Below are 26,113 nucleotides of genomic sequence, written 5' to 3'. Positions count from 1 at the left end.
TATCTGATAATAAATGAAAAAGCAAGTCTTAAATTTACATATGACATGATTCCATTGTAAATATTTAAAAAGAAGCAAAGGTAATTTGTTGTTTATACATAGATATAATGTGACAGTATTATAAAGAAAAGCAAGAAAATGATAAAAATTCAGAACAATGGTTACTTCTGGGACAAAAGAGGCAAGGTGACAGAATCAAGAAGAGAACTATATATATTCCATACAGTGGAATAATATTCAGTTATAAAAAGAATGAAATCTTGCCATTTTTTACAACATTGAATGGACCATCAGTCAGACAGAGAAAGATAAATATTATACAGTCTCACTTATATGTGAAATCTGAAAAAGAATCATATAGGCAAGCTCATATATACAAATAACAGATTGGTGGTGTCCAGAGGCAGGGGGCAGGGGTTGGGTGAAATGTGTGAGGGAGTCAAAAGATAAAAACTTCCAGCTATAAAATGTCATGGGATGTAATGTGTACAACATAGTGACTATAATTAATAACACTATATTGTATATTTGAAAGTTGCTAAGAGTAAATCTTTAAAGTTCTCATCACAAGAAAAATATCTGTTGGAGTTCCCGTCGTGGCACAGTGGTTAATGAATCCGACTAGGAGCCATGAGGTTGCGGGTTTGATCCCTGGCCTTGCTCAGTGGGTTAAGGATCTGACGTTGCCATGAGCTGTGATGTAGGTAGCAGAGCTGTGGTGTAGGTCGCAGATGCAGCTCGGATCCCACGTTGCTGTGGCTCTGGCATAGGCCGGTGGCCACAGCTCCAATTCGACCCCTAGCCTGGGAACCTCCATATACCGCGGGAGCGGCTCAAGAAAAGGCAAAAAGACAAAAAAAAAACAAACTCTTAACTATGTATGGCAATGGATATTAACTAGATTTATTGTGATGGTCATTTCACAATATATACAAATATTAAATCATTATGTTGTATACCTGACTGATATATGTCAATTATATCTCAATAAAACAAAAAGGAAGGCAATCATACATAGATGCAAGTTATTAGTAATTTTAGTTCTTTGGATGGTTTAGTTCTTTGGATGGTTGGTTCATAGAATTTCAATATAATTGTATTCTATATATTAAATCTATATTTACACATATTGTTCTCTGAATGCCAAATATTGCATGGTAAAAAATCCTGCCTGATTTTTCAGTAATAATGTTTTTGTTATAAATGAATAATTATAGTACCTAAACATAGAGGATATTCATAGCAGCTTTATTTATAATAACCAAAAACTAAAAATAACCCAAATGTCTGTCACTTGGTAAGTGGGTAAAGATGGAATGTATTCATATAATGGAATACTATTCAGCAATAAGAAGGAACACATTACTGATACATGCAACAGCAGGAACTGTCCTCAAAAACATTGTTAAATGAGAGATATGGACAGAAAAGAATAAATGATATGTGGCTTCCACTTGTATGAAAATCCTAGGGAAAAAGAAGAAATCAGTGGTTATCTACTGGAGATGGGTAAGAGGGTTGCATGTTGGAATGAGGTAACTTTTGAGGATGATAGATATGTTCTACAATTGGAATATGGTGTCAGTGGGATAAGCTTTAGAAAGACTAAAAGGTAGTTTGGGTACTCTGAATTTTATTTTTTGAGATTTTGGGGGGAGTATTCTATTTCCTTTACCTTTCTACATAAATTCTAGAATCAGTTTGTTGATTTCTATAAAAATTTTGCATATGCCAATTGAGACTACATTGAATCTACACATTGGCTGGGGAGAACTGACATCTACTAAGTTTTATTGCTTAAGAATAAATACATTATATCTCTTTATTTATGCCTTCTCTGTTTCTTTGATCAGCATCTTCTAGTTTTCAGCATATAGATCAAACACAAATTCTGCTGAGTTAAATAAATGTTTTCCATGGTTTCTGATGCAATTGTAAATGGTACTATTTTGTTAATTTCAATTTCCAAACATTCATTGCTATTATATAGAAATACAATTGTGTTTGTACATTGATTTAGTATTTTACAATCATGCTGAATTCATGTATGAGTTCTAGTATACTTTTTGTAGATTTTTGGGGGATTTTCTGCCTAGCTTACTATGTGGTCTGCAAATAGAATTTTATTCATCCTCTTCAATCTTTATTCGTTTTGTTTTTTTTTTCTTCCTTTGTTGCAGTATAACTGCTAATGGACCTTCAATATAGTGTTGAATAAGAAAGGTGAAAGTGAACATCTTTTGCTTTATTCTTGTTCTTAGGGGGAAAGTATTCCATCTCTGCCACTGTTATGTGTGTTAGACACCATCTGCAGGCTGCTCCTAGCTGCCCTTTATCAGGTTGAAGATGTTTCCTCTGTTTTTGATTTATTGAGAGGCCTTTTTATCATGAATGGGTGATGAATTTTCTCAGATGCCTTTTCTACACTTATTCAGATAATGATATGGTTTTTCTTCTTCAGTTTGACAGTGTGATATATTACAATATGGTGATTGATATTTTTTAAACTACTTAATTGGCCTCACATTCCTAGGATAAACCCTACTTAGCCATGATGTATTATCCTTTCTATATATTTTTATTTGATTTGCTAATATTTTGTTGATAATTTTTACAGCTATGTTCAAGAGATATATTGATCTGTTATTTTCTTTTCTTGCAATGTTTTTGCCTAGGGTTTTGGTGTTATGATAAACCTGACCTCATGAAATGTGTTGGGAAGTATTATATCCTCTTTACTTGTAAATGGTTTCTTATAGAATTGCCATTATATTATTGCCAAATAATGAAACAGCTCTAGATAGGTTTAGGGATTTGCTTATTATATTTGAAGCTTTACCTCAATTTCACTATGATACTCATTTCAAAATTATTTTAATGTAATCTAAATTAAAATATACTGTTCATTCTTCAGGGCAGTTTTCTTTGTTTTCTATTACACATAAAATATTTGTATAATAAATCTAAATAATTATTGTCTTTCTAAAAATGGTTCTTGCATATTTAAAAAATAAACTCGTTTTAATCTTATAAATGGTTTAACATACATTAGTTTTTCTTTTAAATGGCATTTTAAAATCAAGTTTTAATAGTAATTCAAATTTTTATACATTTATAATAATTATGATTTTTTATTTACCATATTTAATGCTAATTTATTTTTCATCTAGTCATGCAGATGGATCAATAAAGTTTTGGGATGCTTCTGCAAGTAAGTTTTATGTTTCTCCTTCTATTACAGAAAACACACAGTTACTATTTATTCACAGCCATTCACTACTTTTTAGTTTGAATAATTAGTACTTTAGATATGTATTTAACATACTCATATAGCTGTGTTACAAAAATATATTTCCTAGGAGTTGCCACCATGGCAGCAGTGGGTTAAGAATCTGACTGCAGCAGCTCAGGTTGCTATGGAGATGCAGGTTTAATCCCTGGCCCAGTACAGTAGGCTAAAGGATCTGGTCACAGCATAGGTTGCAGCTATGGCTTGGGCTCAATCCCTGGCCTAGGAACTTCCATATGCTGCGGGTGCAACCATAAATTTTTTTTAATGTGTTTCCTATATTATTAAATCAGTTTAAAGTATTATCTCTACCGTACTTTTCTTCTGTGATATAAACAGGACTGAAATCATTCTTTATTACCAACATATTCTATTTATGAGGCCATGTACTTTAGAAAAAGTACCAAACTATGTCAGATTAAGTCTGTTGAAGGAATTTCCTTCACCTTCTCGCTCTGTGGTCTTGGAAAGTGCTATTATCACACTAATCTTCACTTTTCTTTGCCATTTATCTACAAAGTCCATTATAATCAAAATAAAAATTTGATAAATATAATATTTCTTTTGAAATATTGAGAATTAGTTTAAGGACTAAAGGTATTCTGTTCAGTGTTGAAGGTCATGCAAAGATATTTAAGTCTTGATTATACCCATTCATACCTTTCAGAAAACTTACAGGGCAAACTATGATAAGAACTATAAGTGAAGTACAATCTACATTCTATTTGTTATCAGAAATGGAATATTTATTTGAACCAGGGAGGTCTAGGAAGGATATTTTGATGGGGTACCATTTGGAAGATAGTTAGATTTTGGTTAGAGTTCCCATAGTGGCTCAGCGGTAATGAACCTGACTAGTATCCATGAGGATGCGGGTTTGATCCCTGGCCTCACTTAGTGGGTTAAGGATCTGGTGTTACCGTGAGCTTGGTGTAGATTGCAGACACGGCTCAGAGCTGACATTGCTGTGGCTGTGGCATAGGCCAGCAGCTGTAGCTCCAATTTGACCCCTAGCCTAGGGACCTCCATATGCTGTGGGTGCAGCCCTAGCAGCAAAAAAGAAAATAAAAATAAAAATAATTTAAAAATTAAAAAAAAGATTCAGTAAGACTAGAAGAAAAAGAATAAGTGAGCAATATCTCTAAGTTTCTAAGGATGAATAACCAGCAAAATATAGGTAACTCTTTGGAAATAAGGTTACAGGAGAGTTCTGGAGATTTGGATTTTTCTGGAACACAGGAAATTCAAGGAAAGATGTCTAGCAGGTAGAGAGAATAGTCAAGAGTGGAAACTGATGGAGAAGCTGCATAAAAATGATACCTAAAGCTATAGAAGTGAACTGAGAAAGACTCTGACAAACATAAAAACGGAGGGAAGAATATTGAATAATTACTATTCAAGTAATTACTATTCTAGTCATGCAGATGTATCAATAAAGTTTTGGGATTTAGAAGAGTCCTTCGACAGTGGAGCAAAGCATCAGCATGAGAAAATGATTAAAAGATTTAAAGCCATGAATTCTGAGGCCCCTTTCTGGCCTCACAAAATAAAGAACATTTGTTCAGGGGAAAATTCCAAAAGACAGCAAATTTTATTTTGATGAAACTTTTCATGTAAATCTGAGTTTGTTCCATAAACACAATTAATTGCATAATGACATCTTTACTCTGTTCCCGCCACCTCAGAGTCCCTCCTTAGCTTCTAAAATGTGAGAAGACACTAACACTCTAGTGACTAAAGTACATACCACTCTTAAGCATGCATGCTAATATTTAAGAAGTTAATTTTTAAATAAAATATTTGCTCACATTCAGAACATATATTGTAAAGTTTTGTAGCCTATTTAATATTTTTTACTGTAATCAAGTATAAGGGCATATCTCCAAGCTGATGGATATTGTTGGAGAGCTAGCACTTAGTTTGCCTATTCCAGTGCAGGAAATGAGGTTATACTAGATTAGAATAGTTGAGTTTACATTAATTACTATTGACCCTTGAACAACATGGGAGTTAGAGGCACTGACCCTCTCTACACAGCAGTCTGAGCATAATTTATAGTCAGGGCATCACTTATACTCCTTTCCTCTGTATCTGTAGTTCAGCATCCGAGGATTTAATCAATTTCTGATTGTGAAGTACTCTAGTATTTACTACTGAAAATAATCTGAGTAAAAGTGGAGCCATTCATTTCAATCCCATATTATTGTTCAGGGGTCAACTGTATTCATTTTTGATTGCTGAGAAATAAATTACCACAATTTAGCAGTTTAAAACAATACTCACATGTTATCTCACAGTTCCTCTGTGTCATGAGTCTGGTTCAGGTTAGCTGGGTTCTTTGCTCAGGTCTCAGAGACTACAATCAAGGTGTTGATAGTTTTATCTGTGGCCCAGAGTTCTCTCTCAAGCTCATATGATTGTTGACAGAATTTCTTTTTTCTTTTCTTTTTTTTCTTTTTTGCTTTTTAGGACCAAACCAGTGGAATATGGAGGTTCCCAAGCTAGGGGAATCAGAGCTGCAGGTGCTGGCCATAGCCACAGCCACAGCAACACAGGATCCAAGCTGCTTTGGCAACCTACACCACAACTCATGGCAACACTGGATCCTTAACCTGCTGCACAAGGTCAGGGATTGAACCCTCGTCCTCATGGATACTAGTCAGGTTCATTACCCCTGAGCCACAACGGGAACTCCCAGAATTTATTTTCTTGCAGTTTTAAAACTCATGGTGACTTCTTTCTTCAAGGTCAGCAAGGTAGTGTTTCTCTAACTTCAGGGAGGGCCCCAGTCCCTCTTTTAAAGGGCTCACCCAATTCGGTCTGGCCTATTAAGGATAATCTCTGTTGATTAACTCAAAGCCAAATAACTAGGGATCTACAATGTCTGCAATATTCTTTAATACTTCCATGTCACATAAGGCCTATAGAAGAATTGCAGAAACATACCGTGAAGTGTTGTATATATAGCCTTCAGCCACATGTCCTATGTATACATTTGTTCCCTTCACTTGCCCTCCTTCTTGCATGCCTGCTCTCTAGAGCACACACTCTTTCTCTCTTTCCCTCCCTCCACTTCCCATTCTCCCCCTCCACCCCTCCCTCTTCTCCTCAGCCTTTTTCCCCTCCATATTCACACACAAACCTTTTTATAACCAATTGAGAGTAGACTTCAAACACAGTGCTCTTTTCTAACTATACTTGTCTCATAAATACTTCAGAGTGTATTTCCTACAAACAAGACATTCTTTTACATAGTAAAGTTATAGTTATCAAAAGCAGGAGTTTAGCATTAATACAATACTATTATCTCACTTCCTTATCTTAAGTTGTAGCCAATTGTTCCAATAATATATCTTTTATAATAGAAGAAAATCTAGGATTATTTGTTGGATTTAGTTATATATTTTGAGTTTTCTTTAATTAGGAATGGTTGCTGAATCTTTATTTCATGAAATTGATATTTTTAAGGAGTTCAGGCCAGTATTTTGTAGAATCTCTTTCAATTTAGATTTGACTAATGTTTCTCACGGTTAGGTTCAGATTATGTGCTTTTGGCAGTAACTCCCAGATTTTTAGAATTTTTCTCAAGGATTGTTTATATAATCAGAGCTTTTATATAGGGGAGTTGTCATTGGGTTCTAAAATGGAAATAATATTCTCCTAAATATTCCCAAAAACAATTCACAAAAGCATACTTTTTAAAAATTATAACTATTTCCTAACACAGAGCCACTCAGAAAAGCTTTCTAAAATGATTAGATCATTGAACTCCCAGTATTGCTAACTGGTATATTACAAACCTTTCTTATCTGAAGGAGTATCTGAAAATTTGTTGAGAGGAGTAAACCCTCAAAGAATAGTATCAACCTCTCATCTCACAATCAAAGGGGAAAACTGGAATAGGATTGAGGGGTCTCCCTTAGGAGAGAAGCAGGTTCAGTAATCCCACTATAAGCTTTCTAAGCCCCAGTGTTTTTATCAAAAAAGGATAAAAATACTTCACAGAACTTTTCTGAGGAACTTTTCTGATGTATGAGACAGTACGTACATCAAAGGACTTTGTGCTTCTTGGTATATAGTATATGTTCAATAAATGTTTGTTTTGTACTTATAGTCTTCCTCCAGCTAAACTGTACTAATATGAGAGCATGACAATGAATGATTACTTGTTAAAATGTAATTTAATTTTTTACGTGGATTTTACTATTGAAAAGGCTTCAATAACATCTAAGAATTAAGTTCAAATAAGAAAACTATGCTTCAATATCTTATAGTAACTCTTCAGATGCTGTACAAGCTAAAAACGTCAAAAGTGTTTGAAAAACAGAAGGTAGGAGAAGGAAAGCAAACATGTGAAATTGTAGAGGAAGATCCGTATGCCGTTCAGATGATGTACTGGTGTCCAGAGAGCAGAATATTCTGTGTATCAGGAGTGTCTGCATATGTCATAATTTATAAATTCAGCAGACATGAAATTACAACAGAAATAGTGGTAAGTCATTTACAATTTAACTTTCACAGAGTTATTAAAAGAAAGCAGTCATACATTTTGACTAATGCTTGGTATGGTTTTAAGCCATCAAGACTACAGTATGTGGCCAGTAATCCAATTCATGGGATTTTTAATCGTTCTTGTTACTTAGAAAAACATATTTTAAAAAGTCTGCCATAAATGACAAAAACAGTTTCTATCAAAATTTAGCATTATTAAATAGGATAGATATGCCCATAGGTTTTATATAGACAGTTACTGATTTATTTTATGTATAAATGTCAATGCATGCTTTGTTATACATCTTTATTAAATTTTTTGTCTTTGTTAATTTCCATAAATGATTATTTATCAACTATAATATGATTATTTTGAGTGATTTTCTAAATAGCAATGTTTTTATAGTGTGGGAAGTTACAGGGCTACCTTACCTAATCATAATTTTCTTTAAACTAATGAAATAATTTACTTATTCAAAATAATGATGCTTTCATGGGATAAACAAAATCTAAATTAAGACTGCTGTAGATAATGTATTGTCTCTACCCAATCCACTGTGCATTTTATCAGAAAACAAAGATTATATAATATAGGCCTATACATAACTGCTTTTACCTCAAGAGCTAAAATTAAGTATTTCCCTTTAAAATATATTAGTTAAAACCCATCCTTTGGAGTCAGATAAGCCTAGCTTTTAATTCTGGCTTTTCCAATGAATACCTGTGTGACTCTGAACAAGTCACAAGGCCCCATTAATAGTACAGTCTGGTACTCATTTTTATTATTTCTATAACTTCTATAATTTCCTATATAAATAAAATGGAAAAATATAAAGTAGCAATAAGATAGAAATAGTAATGCCAATTTCATAGGGTTCTTGTGATGATTTATTAAGTCGTTAGTAGAGTGACTATAGTAAGCACTCATTAATTGGTAATTGTTTTCACTACAGGTTTTAAACTTTTAAGATAATTATGACAATTATCTTGATAATATTGCTGTATTTACCATTCCATAATTACATTTTTATAAGCAATTGTTTTCAGTTTCAAAAACACTTATTTTTATATTGAAAAGCAAATGTTTATAAAATTGATTTTAATTAAAGCATTGAATGCAGTCATAAAGTACTTAATTTTTAAACTTTTTTAGCTAAAGGACTTTAAATCACCTTTTTATTCCAATATAAATTATCATATGTTTTTCATTAAGCCCTTCTGACCAAGCCAATGTAATTAATATAGACCTAGACTAATGAAGCAAACAAAAATATTTAATTTATCTTGGAAAATTTATACTGAATTTATTCATAGCCAATATTGAAAGTTTTTTTAAAGCTAAAAGCCTTGATCAAATAACAATTTGCGTAATTTCTTTCTTTGGAATAACCATGACCAATTTCTCCTTTTATTTTATCATATATGGAATTGTAATTTATACTTTGCCTTAAGGAATATTTATTATATAGAAACTTTATCTCCACTGGTAGATTTTTTCTTAGAATTATGAAGAATTGAAAAATATTTTACATTTTTCATGAAAGTCATTAAATATGCTATATAATTTACTATTTAATTGAATTTTGGGTATCTAAACTGTGAATTGAAGTTAAACTAATTGGTCTGAAAAAATAATGAGGAGTTCCCATTGTAGCTCAGCAGAAATGAATCTGACTAGCATCCATGAGGACGTAGGTTCTATTCCTGGCCTCGCTCAGTGGGTTAAGGATCTGGGGTTACCTTGAGCTGTGGTGTAGGTTGCAGATACTGCTCGGTGTAAGCCAGTGGCTACAGCTCCAATTCGACCCCTAGCCTGGCAATCTCCATATGCCACAGGTATGGCCCTAAAAAGATAAAAATAATAATAATAATGATAATTAACCCCAAAATACCAGATATTTTAATGTGATTGTTATTATGACTGAGATTGAATGAAAACTTGTTTTTCTTCTTTTAAGTCATTAGAGGTACGACTTCAGTATGATATTGAAGACATTATCACCCCAGAACCAGAAACAAGTCCTCCATTTCCAGATCTCTCATCCCAGCTTCCTTCTTCAAGGAGTCTTTCTGGGAGCACTAACACTGTATCTAGTGAAGGAGTATCAAAGGACAGTATCCCATGCCTCAAGTAAGAGTTGCTACCAAATTTTAAAACTTTATATATTAATCATATAATTCTTCGAAGTTGTGTCAAATAAAGTCATTCCTTTCTTTTATTAAGTTGTCAAGTGATCTACGGTCCACCAAGAGGCACCCTGAACCCTGGTCTTTTTTTTTTTTTTTTTTAATATCTATGTAGAAGACACACTATTTTCATTCTTAATTACTAATTAATATATTTTCTAACCTGAAAGAGCCCAAAGAAAACATAACTTTGATAGAATGGGAAAATGTTTGGCAGAGCAAAAACTTGGCCACTTGCTTGGTATTTCCCAATTGAAAAAGGACTGAATTCTTCAGTCTTCTTGGAATCAAAAAGAAAACCAAGTTTACCGTAAGAATACTATGTCAGAAAAAAGAATTTCTCTCATGGTTGCTAGGATATTACGTAATATTTCTTTTTCTTTTTTCATGTGATGCTATTTGATAATAAACTATGTTCTCTCAGTATATCTAAACATTCTCATTTCTTATAAAAAACACTCATGGAAAATTTAAAGGTGAGGTCTCAGTAGCAAAAGCAGTTTACTATCTAATTAGCTGTTGCTATATTTTTGTAATTATTGATTTCTGCCCCCCTCTCCAGATTTTCTTGTGAAATAAGGAAGTATAGACAAGCATTACTGAGAGGAAAATCTGTGAAGGTGAAACAAAATCATTAAATTTTAGTGAATGGAAGATTTCATAATGTTATAATTTTAAATATTTAATTTTTCCTTCTCATATCTTTGTTTCACTTAATTGATTTCTATTAAAATGAAAGTCAAAACAAGAACAAAAAATTAAACAAAGCTTAAGAAAACACTGTAGATTGATTAACTAAGAAGATCCATTGGGAGTTCCCGTCGTGGTGCAGCAGGAACGAATCCAACTAGGAACCATGAGGTTGCAGGTTTGATCCCTGGCCTTGCTCAGCAGGTTAAAGATCCGGCGTTGCTGTGAGCTGTGGTGTAGGTCGAAGACACGGCTTGGATTTGGCGTTGCTGTGGCTCTGGCATAGGCCCACAGTAACAGCTCCTAATGAGACCCCTATCCTGGGAACCTCCACATGCCATGGTATGGCCCTAAAAAAAAAAAAAAAGACAAAAAGATAACAACAAAAAAAGTCAGTGAACATTTTTGGTATTACTATATATCAAATAGTGCATGGGAAATACTTACAGTAAAAATAAACAAACAGGAGGTACCACTGTGGCAATGGGATTCACAGAGTCTTTGCAGCTCCAGGATGCAGGTTCCATCCCTGTGTGGCACAGTGGATTAAAGGATTCTGAGTTACTGCTGCAGCCGGCCAGCAGGTGGCAGCTGTGGCTGGGATCTGATCCTTGGTACCGGAACTCCATATGCCTCAGGGAGGCCAAACAAACAAACAAATACAACCCACTATTTGTTGTTTCTTTGAAATTCAGATTTAAATGTATATCCTGTATTTTTATTTGTCAACTGTACTACTACAGCAGTAGAGAAGTAAAAAGTGGTCAGCTTCTGCATATATTTTGAAGGTAGCATCAATAGCATTTGATAATTGATTAGATGTGAGATATGAGAGGATATTAGTCAAGAATGACTTTTTTTTAACTAAATAAGTGGAAGGATAAGAGTTACTACCAACTGGAATAAAGAAGGCTTCAGGTGAAACAAATTTAACGGAAAGAGCAGGAATTCAGGTTTTGGATATATTGAACTCTTAAGTTGGTAGATTAACAGTCATATTTTTTATTGTTTTACTTTATAACTTACACATGTGTAACAAATATTATGTAAGAAAAATTAATAATAAAAATAAAATGCTATCAAAAGACAAAAAGGAAGTGATGAAGGCCAGTTGAAGTTGTGGATCTGACTGACTGAAATGCTACTTGAAAGAAAGGATAAACAATCATAAGTGGCTTGGTATATTTTGAGAAAGCTAGAAGATACTGTCCACCTGCATACTGTCCTCAGTGACTGGTGTTACATGTTTCTGTAGGAAGATCCTATGTGGATTCTGAAAATAAGCATAAGCATACATATTTGAACTGTATCTGATGGAATTATTTGTTTCTCTTTTTTCTAGTGTTAAGACTCGACCAGTACGGATGCCTCCAGGATATCAAGCAGAACTTGTTATTCAGTTGGTATGGGTGGATGGTGAACCTCCTCAGCAGATTACTAGCCTTGCCATAAGCTCAGCATATGGAATGTAAGTAGCTAAATGTTCTTTCTAATTTGTCTTTTTATCCAATATGTTTGATATATTTAATGTTTCTTTTAAAATACTTAAGTGAAATCCTAAAAATAGAAAGAAGCCCTTATCTGGATTTTTAGGAAATTGGAAATGGTATAGGAAAAATAACAATTTAAATATAAAGTGTGGTTATATGTTCTTTCTTCATGTCAAACTCATGATAGTGTCCCTACTTTTAATGTTTTTGGGAGATTAAGATGTTATTACACTTTTTGTTTTGTATTTTCTACCCTTTTCCTCCTTGTTTAATTTTGGATACTTTCTTCTGACTTGTCTTTAAGAGCTTACTAATTCTTTAGTGGTGTCTAATTTAATGGTAGATTCACCAGTGGAGTTAAATTTTGGTTATTTTTTTAGTTCTTCCATTTGGTTCTTTTTAAAGCTTTCTCTTATCTTCCTAAATTATCTCTCTTGTCTTTTATTTCCTTGAACATGTTGAATATAGTTACATTTAATACGTGTTTGGTAAGTCCATATATCTGTATCTAGTTTGTTATTTCTCTTGGTTTTTGGTCACATTATAACATTATATTGTCTTCATGTAACCTAAGTTTGCTTTTTGGTTTTATTTCGGGTTTTTCTTAATTGAATATTATATGAACACTCTCTCTATGTATATGTAAAACACTATATATACACATATATATATAATACCATATATATGTATATATATATACATATAGAGAGAGAGAATTTGAGATTATAAATGATGTTAATCATTATCCAAAAAGTATTTTCATTTCCTCTAATAGGCTAAGCTAAGAGGCAGTAAAAAGTTCAGAATAGCATAGTCCAGTCATCCTCTTACCTCTAAAAGTTGGATTGTATTACCTTTAAAAGCTAATTTAGTTCTAATTAATCCATATTCCTAGGTTGTATCCCTGCATAGAAGTTGTACCAAATATTCCCACCAGCAATGTTTGAGACTACTTGACTGTCTACAACCTTTCTAATAATAGTTTATAACCAAACTTTTTTTTTTTGGTCTTTTTAGGCTGCATCCATGGTGTATGGAGGTTCCCAGGCTAGGGATCAAATCGGAGCTACAGCTGATGGCCTACACCACAGGCACAGCAACACAGGATCCGAGCCTCATCTGCAACCTACACCACAGCTCATGGCAATGCCAGATCTTTAACTCACTGAGCAAGGCCAGGGATTGAACCTGTATCCTCATGGATGCTAGTCAGATTTGTTTCCACTGAGCCACAACAGCAACTCCTATAACCAAACTTTTAATCCCTTCATTTCGTTTAGTAAAAAGAAATATAATATTAACACTTTACTTGTATCTTAAATGAAATCGAACAGCTTTTTCTGTTCTGTGAAAGTTGTCCATTTTTTTGAGATCCGTTGTCTTTCTTACGTATTTGAGAAAAATTTTACATAGTGTGGAAGTTAGCTTTCTCTGAGATATAAACTACAAATGTTTTCTTTGATTTTATTTCTTTTATGACTTTAAGATGGATTTTTCTACATATAAACTTAAAAATTTTAAGTCATTTTATTTTTTTCTTCTTTTATGGCTCTGGATTTTGTGTCATACTTAGAAAAGCCTTTTTAGCTTTAAGATCATGAAGAATATTGTCTTATGATATATTTATTGTTTCTTTAATATACTTAAGTCTTTATCACAGGAGTTTGTTTAGGTATGAGATATGAAATAGGGATTAAACTTTCTTTCTTTCCCAATGACTAGAAGTAGTGCTAGTTCCATTTCCTAAATATTTCATCTTTCCTTTATAAATTTGGAATCACTTTTATCAAATAATACATTAAAATATATATTTGGCTTTATTTCTATACTTCCCAATCTTCCCCTAAGCTAAGTCTAATAGTTCCAGGAGAACTCCTTGAACTCAGCTGAAAGGAGGAATATCTGAAAAAAAGATCTGTGGTCCTAGAATTTGGCAGGGATTGGGGGGGTGGTTTGAGGATGTGTGCGAATATAAATGTGGGAACTTGCTTCTTGACTGAAAAATTCTTTGGTAGGAAAGCTGGCAGAAATAGCTCAAGGATGGAGGGGGGGGGAAAGGAAGGCAATATGGGACTGTGATAATCCCATGGTTGGATATGGCAAGAATATATGCTTATCCTCTAACCTAAGTACCCTACTTGAGAGATGGACCTGCAAAGGCAAGGGGGTGGAAAAATTAAGAGCTGTGGGTATGTACTGCCAGATTTAGTAGCTTAAATTTGCTGAAATAAGTCATTTAGAGAGCATATGTCCAATGTAATGTAACTGAGGGGTGATAGTCATTACAGAGCCCTGAAGAACCTATACTTGTATGAGAAAGTGTGAACACCTGCCTCATAGACATCTTCAAATGCCAAAAAACTCCAGTTCAAGGGGATATCCATGTAAATTCTGCCAAATCTTTAAGAAATAAGTAACATCGGTATTACACAAAATCTTTTTGAGAATTGTGAAAGAAAAAAATTTCATTTTATGAGTCCAACATAACTTATTATCAAACTTCAAAAGATTACATTAATATGGCAGAATAGGAGGATGTAGAGCTCACCTTCCCCCAGAAATACATCAAAACTACATCTACATGCACCTGGAAAACTAACTGGAAACTAGCAGAAGAACTCATACAACCAAAGCTGCAAGATTACCATGTAGCTGGGTCGGATGGAAAAAATGCATAGGGTTGAGACCTCCACCCCTGGGAGGGATCTAAAAGGATGAGAAGGCCTGCTTGGGTGGACCTTTGCCATAGGGAACAACCAAGTCAAACCACAGACTGAAAATCCATGTCCTGGGGTCCTACATGGAGGAGACAAGCCCCCTTGGTTGCATGGAGAGCTGTTGGGACAGGTATAAGGGCTGAAGAAACCTAGACTCTACTTGTGAAAAGTATGCAGATGTTGGGAGACAGGGCAGAGAGAGCTCTACACCGGCAGCTGTTGCCTTGCAGCACTCCCTAATCCAAGAGGGATAAACACTGCAACTCTGCTCATTCCACATCTCAGCTCGGCAGAGGATCTGGGCCAGGCAAGCCTAAGAAGATTCAGTCTAGCTATGCAGAGACAGCCCAGAGGCCGGGGGAGTAGGGTGGGGGGAGTCCAGGTAGACAGTTACCATCGTGGTCAGTGCTTACCCAGGTAGCAATGGGAACCAGCACACCTCAGCCCCTGCTCCCAGCCAAGCAAACACTCCAGTCCCACCCATTCCATAGCACAGCTTGCTACTGAATCTGGGACAAACAATTCCTGGGTGAGGACTACCGCAGAGACAGCCCAGGTCCCTGGAGGTAGTGTGCCATCTCATTTTCTGCAGCCACAGTACCCTTCCCCTAGCCCCAATATAGTGAACTCTCCTATCCAACCACATCACTCCCAGCCTTGCACTAGATCTGAAGAAACAACAGGGCAATGGACATGGCCTTGGGCTGCCTCTGAGCAGAGCTGCTGACATCTAAACAGGTGGGGCATTAGACCTTTATGACCACAGAGGCCTCACTTGCTTCAGCACTCCCCTCCTTTGGGGTATAGCATGCACTCAAGGGAAACAGAGCCTGAATGATCTCAACCCTCAGGGCTTCTACTCCAACAACTGGAGAGCAAACCCCACCCCTGAAAGGGTGGTAACCGTCACAGAGCAGAGAGGAATCCTGCCTCACATCCTGAACAGGCTTTACATTCTCTCACACCAACTACACCCTCAGTCAAGGTGATAGCAGCCAGAACACCCTGAAGAAAGATGTGGCTGGCATCTACATCAAAATTTGCACTCAGACCAAAGATTAGACACACACAGTCTACACAGGGACACTTCCACACAAGAAGACCCCTTTAAGTCCACAATAGAGAACTATCTCCTGATACAGAGAAAGAAAAATTGTAGATATGACTTATAGGTGGAATATAAAAAATAATACAGTGTGTATATGTATAACTGAATCATTTGTTAGACAGCAGAAATTATCACAACATTGTAAACCAACTATACTTCAATAAAACTTTAAAAAATGGCAAAAAAAACCAAATTAGTCTGTATACAAAATAGAAACAGCATCACAGACATAGAAAACAAAATGGGGGAAAAAGGGACAAATTAGGAGTATGAGATTAACAGGTACAAATGACTATACATAAATGGGTAAGCAACAAGGATTTACAATGGAGCATAGGGAACTACATTTAATATAAACCTATAGTGAAAAATAATATGAGTATATCTGAATCACTTTGCTGTAAATCTGAAACTAACACAATATTGTAAACCAACTATACTTCAATTTGAAAAGCACAAAAATAGATGATTATTTCTCCTAATTCATAAAGACAGAAACTGAAGAAAAACAAAAGGGCAGAAAAGTTACTCTCAATTAAAAGAACAAGTGAAATCCCTTGACAGAATAAATATTAAAACAGAGATCACCAGTCTGTTAGACTCGGAATTCAAATGGTGGCAATAAAAATACTAACTGAATTTAGAAATATTATCTGTATAAACATCACTAACAAGGAACTTGAAATTAGATGAACCAATCAAAAATATATTTCAAATTCTGAGATAAAAAGCAATCTAGAAGCAATGAATAGCTGAATAAGTGACACAGAAGAATAAGTGATCTTGAAGCTAGAATAATGGAAATCACACAATCAGAACAACAGACAAAAAAATTTAAAAAAAAATGAAAGAAATATATGAGACATGTGGGATAATGTAAAACAGGCCAACCTATGCATAACAGGATTTATAGGAGAAGAAAGAGAAGGGGATCAAAAGTGTATTTGAAGAAGGTATGGTTAAAAATTTCCCAAATCTAAAAAAGAAACAGATATCCAGTTACATGAATCACAAAGTTTCCCAAACAAGATGACTCAAACAGATCCACACCAAGATATAATTAAAATGGCTAGTAATACCTTAGAACCTCAGTGGGTTAAGGATCTAGCACAGTCACTGCTGTGGCTCTGGTTAGAACTGTGGTGTGGGTTCTACCCTAGCCTGGGAAGTTCCACATGCTGTGGGCACATCCAAAAAAAATAAAAATAAACTAGTTAAAGAGCAGATTCTAAAGGGAGCTAGAGCAAAACAAAGAGTCAGTTACAAGAGAAACTTTATAAAGCCATTAGCTCATTTCTCTGCAGAAACTTTGAAGATGAGAAGGCGAGTGGAATGATATATTCAAAGCCTTAAAAGAGAAAACCTGAAACCTAGGATACACTATCCAGCAAGATTTTCATTTAGAATAGAAGGCGAATTTCTCAGACAAGCAAAAACTAAAATAATTCAGCAATATTAAACCTACCCTGAAAGAAATACTGCATGGTCTTTTCTAAATGGAAAATGAAGCAAGAATGTATAAGAAAGGGAAAATCCCAATAGGAAAGGCAAATGTATAGTGAAGATTGAAGACCACTTAAATAAGCCAGTACATGAATTAAGAAGCAAATAAAATTGTAAAAATGATTATAACTATAATCAACAGTAAAAGGATAAGCATTGAAGATATAAAGAGGACATCAAAATCACAAAATATAGGGAAAGGGAGATATATTACAATGTGATTGAACTTGAATGATCATCAGTTTAAAACAAGTAAATATATTATGAGTCAACATACATGAACCTCCTGGTAACCACAAGCAAAAATATACAATAGGATTCACAACAACTAAAAAGAAAGGAACTCAAGCATACTACAAAAGAAAAATATCAAACCACAAAAGAAAAATCACAAATAAGAACTAGACAAAAATAACTACAAAATAACTGGAAAGCAAGGAACAAAATGTCTATAAGTATAAACCTATCAATAATTAATATAAATGGACTAAATGTTCTAATGAAAAGTAATAGAGTGGCTGATTAAATAAAAAAGAACCTGCAATATGCCGACTACGAGAGACTCACTTCAGAGCAAATACATCAATAGACTGAGAATGAGGGGATGGAAAAAGAAATTTCATGCAAGTGGAAATGGCAAGAGAGTGGGGTAGCAATACTCACATGAGACATAATAGACTTTAAAACATATTCTTTATAAGATAAAGAAAGGCATTGTTTAACAACAAAGGGCTCAATACAAGAAGAGAATATAATAGTTGTTAACAGGAAATTAATAAAATAGAGACTCAAAAAATAAATAGACAAAATCAGTCAAGCCAGATCTGGTTCTTTGAAAAGGTAAACAGAATTGACAAACCTCGGGCTAGACCCACCAAGAAAAGGAGAGAAAAAAACCCAAGTAAACAAAATAAGAAATGAAAAAGGAGAAGTCACAATGGATACTACAGAAATGCAAAAAAACATGAGAGAATACTGTGAACAATTGTATGTGAACAAATTTGACAACATAGAAGAAATGGACAACTTTCTAGAGACAGCCTGCCAAAACTGAATCAAGAAGAAATAGATCAACTGAACAGACTGATCACTAGAAATGAAATTGAATATGTCATAAAACCACTCCCTACAAATAAAAGTCCAGGACCAAGTGGCTTCACAGGTGAATTCTCCAAACATAAAAAGAGGAACTTATACCCACCCTCCTTAAACTTTTTCAAAAGGTGAAGGAAGAAGGAACACTCCCAAAGACATTCTATGATGCCACCATCACCTAATTCCAAAACCAGAAAAACATAACCACCAAAAAAGAAAATTATCGGCCAATATTTTTGATGAATATAGATGCACAAATTCTTAACAAAATGTTAGCCAACTGAATCCAACAACATATAAAAACGATCATACACTATGACCACATGGGATTCATCCCAGGTGCCCAAGGATGGTTTAACATATGCAAATCAATCAACATCATATACTACATTAACAAAAGAAAAGTCAAAAACCAAATGATCATCTCAATAGAGGCAGAAAGAGCATGACAAAGTCCAACATCCCTTCATGATAAAAACTCTTACTAAAGTGGGTATACAGGGAACATATCTTAACATAATAAAAGCTATTTATGACAAACCCAATTTTTTATTCCTACTGTATAGCATGGTTACCCAGTTACACATACATGTATACATTCTTTTTTCTAACATTATCAGGCTCCATCATAAGAGACTAGATGTAGTTCCCAGTGCTACACAGCAGGATCTCCTTGCTAAACCTTTCCAAAGGCAATAGTCTGCATCCAACCCCAGGCTCCCAATCCACCCCACTCCCTCCCCCTCCCCCTTGGCAACCACAAGTCTATTCTCCAGGTCCATGATTTTCTTTTTTTGTGGAAAGGTTAATTTGTGCCATATATTACATTCCCGACATAAGTGCTATCATATGGTATTTGTCTTTCTCTTTCTGACTTACTTCACTCAGTATGAGAGTCTCTAGTTCCATCCATGTTGCTGCAAATGGCATAATTTTGTTCTTTTTCATGGCTGAGTAGTATTCCATTGTGTATGTATACTACATCTTCTTAATCCATTCATCTGTTGATGGACATTTAAGTTTTTTCTATGTCTTGGCTGTTGTGAGTAGTGCTGCAATGAACATGTAAGTGCATGTGTCTTTTTCAAGGAAAGTTTTGTCCGGATATATGCCCAAGAGTGGGATTTCTGGGTCATATGGTAGCTCTATGTATAGTTTTCTAGGGTACCTCCATACTGTTCTCCATAGTGGTTGTACCAGCTTACATTCCCACCAACAGTACAGGAAGGTTCCCTTTTCTCCTCATGCCCTCCAGCATTTGTTATTTGTGGACTTATTAATGATGGCTATTCTGACTGGTGTGAGGTGGTACCTCATGGTAGTTTTGATTTGTATTTCCCTAATAATGAGTGATGTTGAGCATTTTTTTCATGTGCCAGTTGGCCATCTCTATGTTGTTTTTGCAGAAATGTCTGTTTAGATCTTCTGCCCATTTTTCAATTGGGTTGTTTGTTTTTTTGCTCTTGAATTGTATGAGTTATTAGTATATTTTGGAGATTAAGCCCTTGTTGGTTGCATCATTTGACACTATTTTCTCTCATTCCATAGGTTGTCATCTTTTTTTTTTAATGGTTTCCTTTGCTGTACAAAAGCTTGTACATTTGATTAATCCCATTTGTTTATTTTTGTTTTTATTTCTATTGCTTTGGAAAACTGACTTAAAACATTTGTACAGTTGATGTCAGACAGTGTTTTGGCTACATTCTCTTCTAGGAGTTTTATGGTGTCTTGTCTTATGAAAAGTCTTTAAGCCATTGTGAGTTTATTTTTGTGCATGGTTTGAGGGTGTGTTCTGATTTCATTGATTTATATGCAGCTGTCCAGTTGTCCAGCACCACTTGCTAAAGATTTTTTTCCCCATTTTATATCGTTGCCTCCTTTGTCCAAGATTAGTTGACCATAGGTGTCTGGGTTTATTTCTGGGTTCTCTATTCTGTTCCATTGGTCTGAATGTCTGTTTTTGTATCAGTACCACACTGTCTTGATTAAGAGCATTTTAATATTGTCTGAAGTCTGGAAGAGTTATTCATCGTGTTTAGTATTTTTTTTCCTCAGGGTTGGTTTGGCAATTCTGGGTCTTTTATGGTTCCATATAAATGTTTGGATTGTTTGTTCTACTTCTGTGAAAAATGTCATGCTTAATTTGATAGGGATCACATTAAATCTGTATATTGCTTTGGGCAGTATGGCCATTTCAACCATATTAATTTTTCCAATCCAGGAGCATGGAATATCTTTCCACTGCTTTGAATCCTCTTTAATTTCCTTGATTAATGTTTTATAGTTCTCACCACATGTCTTTCAACCAACTTGGTCAGGTTTTTTCCTAGGTATTTAAATTTCGAAGGTGCGAAGTGAGTTTGTCCTCTTCAACCCATGAAAATCCCACCTGACAAATTAGACTATCTTTGTTAAAATATCTCTGCCTTTGGACTACAAATATTTGGTTTCAGATATTGATATGTGCCTTTAGAAGAGTGTATGTGTGACTTTGCCTTTTTTATTGTGTATTGCATGAGTGATCTCAAGGTCTTCCTGCTTGGATGAGAAAAAATTGGGGGGATGTGATTTTAAAAGGTATTTTATTTTTATATTCCTTTTGTAATATATCATTGTTAGTATACAGAAAGGGAACAAATTCTGAATGTTAATCTTGTATCCTGCTACTTTGCTGAATTCATTGAACAGTTCAAGTAGTTTTTGTGTGGAGTCCTTAAGGGTATCTACATGTAGAACCATGTCATCTGCATAGAGTGGCAGTTTTACTTCTTATCTTCCAATTTGGATATCTTTTATTTCTTTCATTTGTCTGATTCCTGTGGCTAGGACATCCAATACTATGTTGAATAAAAGTGGTGAGAGTAGACATCCTTGTCTTATTCTAGATTTTAGAAGGAAGGATTTCAGCTTCTTTCTGTTGAATATTATACTGGCTGTGGGTTTGTCATAAATGGCTTTTATTATGTTAAGGTATGTTCACTGTATACCCAAATGTTTTTTCTGCATCTACTGAGATGATCATGTGGTTTTTGACTTTTGTTAATGTGGTATATGACATTGATTGATTTGCATATGTTGAACCATCCTTGTGAGCTTGGAATGAATCCCACCTGGTCATGGTGTATGATCTTTTTTATATGTTGTTGGATTTGGCTGGCTAAAATTTTGTTGAGAATTTTCACGTCTATATTCATCAAGGATATTGGCCTATAGTTTTCTTTTTTGGTGGTATCTTTTTCTGGTTTTGGAATTAGGGTGATGGTGGCATCATAGAATGTCTTTGGGAGTGTTCCTTCTTCTTCAGCCTTTTGTAAAAGTTTAAGAGTGATGAGTTCTTTCTTTGCATATTTGTAGAATTCTCCTGTGAAGTCATCTGGTCCTGGACTTTTGTTTGTAGGGAGTGTTTTTATTACATATTCAATTTCATTTCTAGTGATTGGTCTGTTCAAATAACCATATCTTCTCAATTCAGTTTTGGTGGGCTGTATGTGTCTAGAAAGTTGTCCATTTCTTCTAGGTTGTCAAACTTGTTGGCATATAATTGTTCATAGTATTCTTTTATGGGTTTTTTTTTTATTTCTGCAGTATCCATTGAGAATTCTCCTTTTCATTTCTTATTTTATTTGAATTCTTTCTTTCCTCTTCTTGGTGAGTCTGGCCAGAGGTTTGTCAATGTTGTCAACCCTTTCAAAGAATCAGCTCTTGGTTTTATTGATTTTTTCCTATTGTTTTTTGAATCTCTATTTTACTGATTTCCTCTATGATCCTTATGATTTCCTTCCTTCTGATGACTTCAGGTTTTGTTTGTTCTTCTTTCCTAGTTCTTTAGGAGGTAGGAGAAGTTGTCAATTTGAAATTTTTCTTCTTTGCTGAGGAAGGCCTGTATTGCTATTAACTTCCCTCTAGGAATTCTTTTGTGGCATCCCATAGATTTTAAATGGTTGTATTTTCATTATCATTTATGTCAAGGTATTTAATTTCCCTTTTGATTTCTTTGTTGACCCATTGGTTTTTTAATAGCATATTGTTTAATCTCCATGTAGTCATTTTTTTCTCATTTCTTTTCCTGTGGTTGATTTCCAGTTTCATGCCATTGTGGTCAGAGAAGATACTTGAAATAATTTCTATGCTCTTAAATTTGTGCTCCAGTATGTTTTTAATCTTTGAGAATGTTCCATGTGTACTTGAAAAGAATGTATATTCTGGGTTTTTTTTTTTTTTTGGATGTAATGTCCTGAAAATATCAATTAAGTTTAACTATTCTATTGTTTCATTTAGGATCTCTTTTGCCTTGTTTTTCTGTCTAGAGGATCTGTCCATTGATGTGAGTGGATGTTAAAATCTCCTGCTATTATTGCATTCCCACCAATTTCTCCTTTTATGTCTGTTAGTATTTGTTGTATGTGTTTGGTTGCTCCTGTATTAGAGGCATATATATATATATTTGCTTTTCAGGGCCGCACCCATGACATGTGAAAGTTCCCAGGCTGGGGGTCAAATCAGAGCTACAGCTGCCAGCCACACCACAGCCCCAGCAATAGCAATGCCAGATCTGACGCAAATAAACCACAGCTCATGGCAACGACCAGTTCCCCTCCCCACTGAGCAAGGCCAAGGATGCAACTCGCATCCTCACTAATACTAGTTGGATTCATTTCCACTGCACCACAATGGGAATTCCATAGAGGTATATATATAAAAAACTGTAATGTCCTCTTCTTGAATTATCCTTATGGCCTTTGTTTTTTTTTTTTTTTTTAAGTCTATTTTGTCTGATATGAGTATAGCAACTCCCACTTTCCTGTCATTTCCATTTGGATGAAATATGTTTTCTACCCCCTCACTTTCAATTTCTATGTGTCCTTTGCCCTAAGGTTTGACTCTTATATGCAGCATATTGTAGGCTATTGTTTTTTTATCCAGTCTTCCATGCTATGTCTTTTGACTGAAGCATTCAGTCCATTGATATTTAAGGTATTATTAATAAATGTGTATTTATTACCATTTTAAACCTTGTTTTCCAGGTGATTCTATGTTTCTCCTTTGTTCCTTTCTTTTTCTGGTTGGATGATTTCCTTTTATTTTATGCTTGTGTCCTCTACTTTTTAGTCTGTGAATGTATTATTTGGTTTTGATTTGCAGTTTCCTTGTTTTTCAAGTATGTTAACCTCTTACTATATTTGCTTGCTTTAGCCTGACAGTCATATAGGCTCAATCAAACACATTCAAAAAAAAAAAGTCTAGATTTTCTTATTTTCCTTCCTCACATTTTATCATTTTGTTGTTCTTTTTTTTTTAACATCTTCATATTTATCCCTTTGCTGTTCCTGTGTTTGTCATTGCTTTTACAGATGTGGTTTTTTTTTCCCTTTTAGATCTAAATACTGACTTAACTGATTACTTCCCAATTGTGATTTTTCTCCATCTATGTCTTTTTACTTCTTTCCTATTTAGAGAGGACCTTTTACTATTTCTTTTAGAATGGGTTTAGTATTACTGTATTCTTTTCATTTTTGTTTGTTGGAGAAATTCTTTGTTTCTCAGTCTGTTTTAAATGATCTTCTTACTGTGTGGAGTATTCTAGGCTGAAATTTTTTCCCTTTTACCTATATTCCCTATCAGTATATCTTGTCACTCTCCTTTGGCCTGTAGTGTTTTTGTAGAGAAATCAGCTAATAGCTTTATGGGGGTTCCCTTTCAGTTAACTCTGTTTTACTTTCGCTGCCTTTAGAATCTCTCTTTATCTTTAACTTTTGCCATTTTTATTATAATATGTATTGGTGTGGGTCTGTTTGGGTGCAACTTGTTTGGGGCCCTCTGTACTTCTTGTATCTTGATATTTGTTTCCTTTTTTTCTTCTCCTTCTGGAATCCCTATTATGCACAGAGTTGCCCACTTATATTATCCTAATTTTTCTTGCCTCCTCCTTCTATTTGCTAGTTCCTTTCTAAAGTAATCTATATTACTCTTCACATCTGCTCTTTTTTTTTTTTTTTTTTTTTTTAGGAATGTACCTGCAGCATATGGAGGGTCACAGGCTAAGGGTTGAATTGGAGCTAGAGCTGCCAGCCTACACCACAGCCACAGCAACATCAGAGCTGAGCCAAATCTGCAACCTACACCACGGCTCACGGCAACGCCAGATCCTTAATCCACTGAGTAAGGCCAGGGATCGAACCCGCAACCTCATGGTTCCTAGTCAGATTCGTTTCCACTGCGCCATGACGGGAACTCCCCACATCTGCTCTTAATTCCTCCAATATTTTCACTATCTCCTTTTTGAACTCAGTGTCTGTTAGACTGCAAAGGTCTGTTTCAATGTTTGCTCCTTTAGGGGAAATCTCCTGTTCTTTTAACTGGGAATGGTTCTCAGGCTTCTTAATTTTGCTTATATTTTTCTTATTCTCTTATTCTGTGAATTTAGGGAAAACTACTATTGTAGTCTTAGAGGGCTACTTATATGCGAGATTGCCCTGAGGTATTTTGAGGGCATAGTTTTTTGTTTTTTTGTTTTGTCATGAGGGCTGATTTTTGTTTGGATGCTTGCTGTCTGTTTCCTCAGTGTGGGCAAGCTGTTATCTACTTGATGGGGGTGTGCTGGTGTACAGCCTGGGTGTGCTTCCAGGGAGATGTAGGCAATGGGCAGGGCTGTAGGCAGTGCTTGGTTGCTGAGCCTTTGACAGTGGCGAGGACCTGTGGGGAGATGGCAGAGGCTGCTCCTGGTTGCAGGGCCCTGGGAAGTGGCAGTGACCCTCAGGCAGGTGTTGGCAGTGCCCAGAGTCTTTGGCAATGGCAGGTGCAGGCCATGTGCTTTTTCAGGGAAGTGAGAGCAACAATGGGGGGAACTTGGTTTTGGTGCCCTCCTCTGTGTTGACCTTGAGGTGACTGGGACTGACATGGTGCCTGTTCACTGACCCCTAGTGGTGGTGGACACCATCCACCTCTGGAGGCTGAGATGGCTGTGGTAGTTTGTCTCTACCACCAGTAGCCTGTACAAGCAATGCTCTGCCACCCATAGCCCATGGGAAAGATGTCCCACTACCCAAGAGCCCATGTGTGCACAGAGAAAGATTATTCCTATGGCTGTCTCACACCTCCTCTTCTCACCCTCCCCAACAATGGTGCCTTGCTTCTCCTGTGGACCCAGGCCTCCTCCTGGATTTCCTTGGCTGTAGCACTCTGCTCCCCAGCCTGTGGCACTCTGCTCCCTAGCCCCTCAGGCTCTCTCCACACAGCCAACCCTAGTCCCTTCCCTAGAACTGACCTCCAAAATCTAAGTCTCAGTGCCCAGCCCCGACCTGAGCATCTAAGTCTATGGTGTCTAGGGACAGTGGTACCAATGATTTGTGCAGCTCTCTCTCTCTCCTTTGCCATCCTCAGTCCGATGCTGTGCTTTTCTCTGAGGCTTTGAGGCCTCTCTATTTTGGCTGATCTCCCCTTCAATTAGGTGGCCTCCCAGAGTGCAAGTTCCTTTCCTCTTTCATAGCTCCCTCTCAGGAGTGCTGGCCCTGTCCTGATTCCTTTTTTTTTTTTTTTCTCTTCT

General features: G+C 35.5%; 1 protein-coding gene across 1 annotated transcript in view; it reads left to right on the top strand.

The window, feature by feature from the left end:
- STXBP5L (syntaxin binding protein 5L) overlaps positions 1-26,113 on the top strand; it is a 325,555-nt gene that overhangs the window by 187,943 nt on the left and 111,499 nt on the right. The window contains 4 exon segments of the mRNA XM_047752829.1: positions 3,171-3,211; positions 7,564-7,781; positions 9,739-9,911; positions 12,000-12,125. Of these exon segments, the coding sequence (XP_047608785.1) occupies positions 3,171-3,211; positions 7,564-7,781; positions 9,739-9,911; positions 12,000-12,125 (558 nt within the window).

This window comes from Phacochoerus africanus, chromosome 1, assembly GCF_016906955.1.
Source record: "Phacochoerus africanus isolate WHEZ1 chromosome 1, ROS_Pafr_v1, whole genome shotgun sequence".
In the NCBI taxonomy this organism is placed as follows: Eukaryota; Metazoa; Chordata; class Mammalia; order Artiodactyla; family Suidae; genus Phacochoerus; species Phacochoerus africanus.
This window is presented reverse-complemented; position numbering and strand designations above follow the sequence as displayed.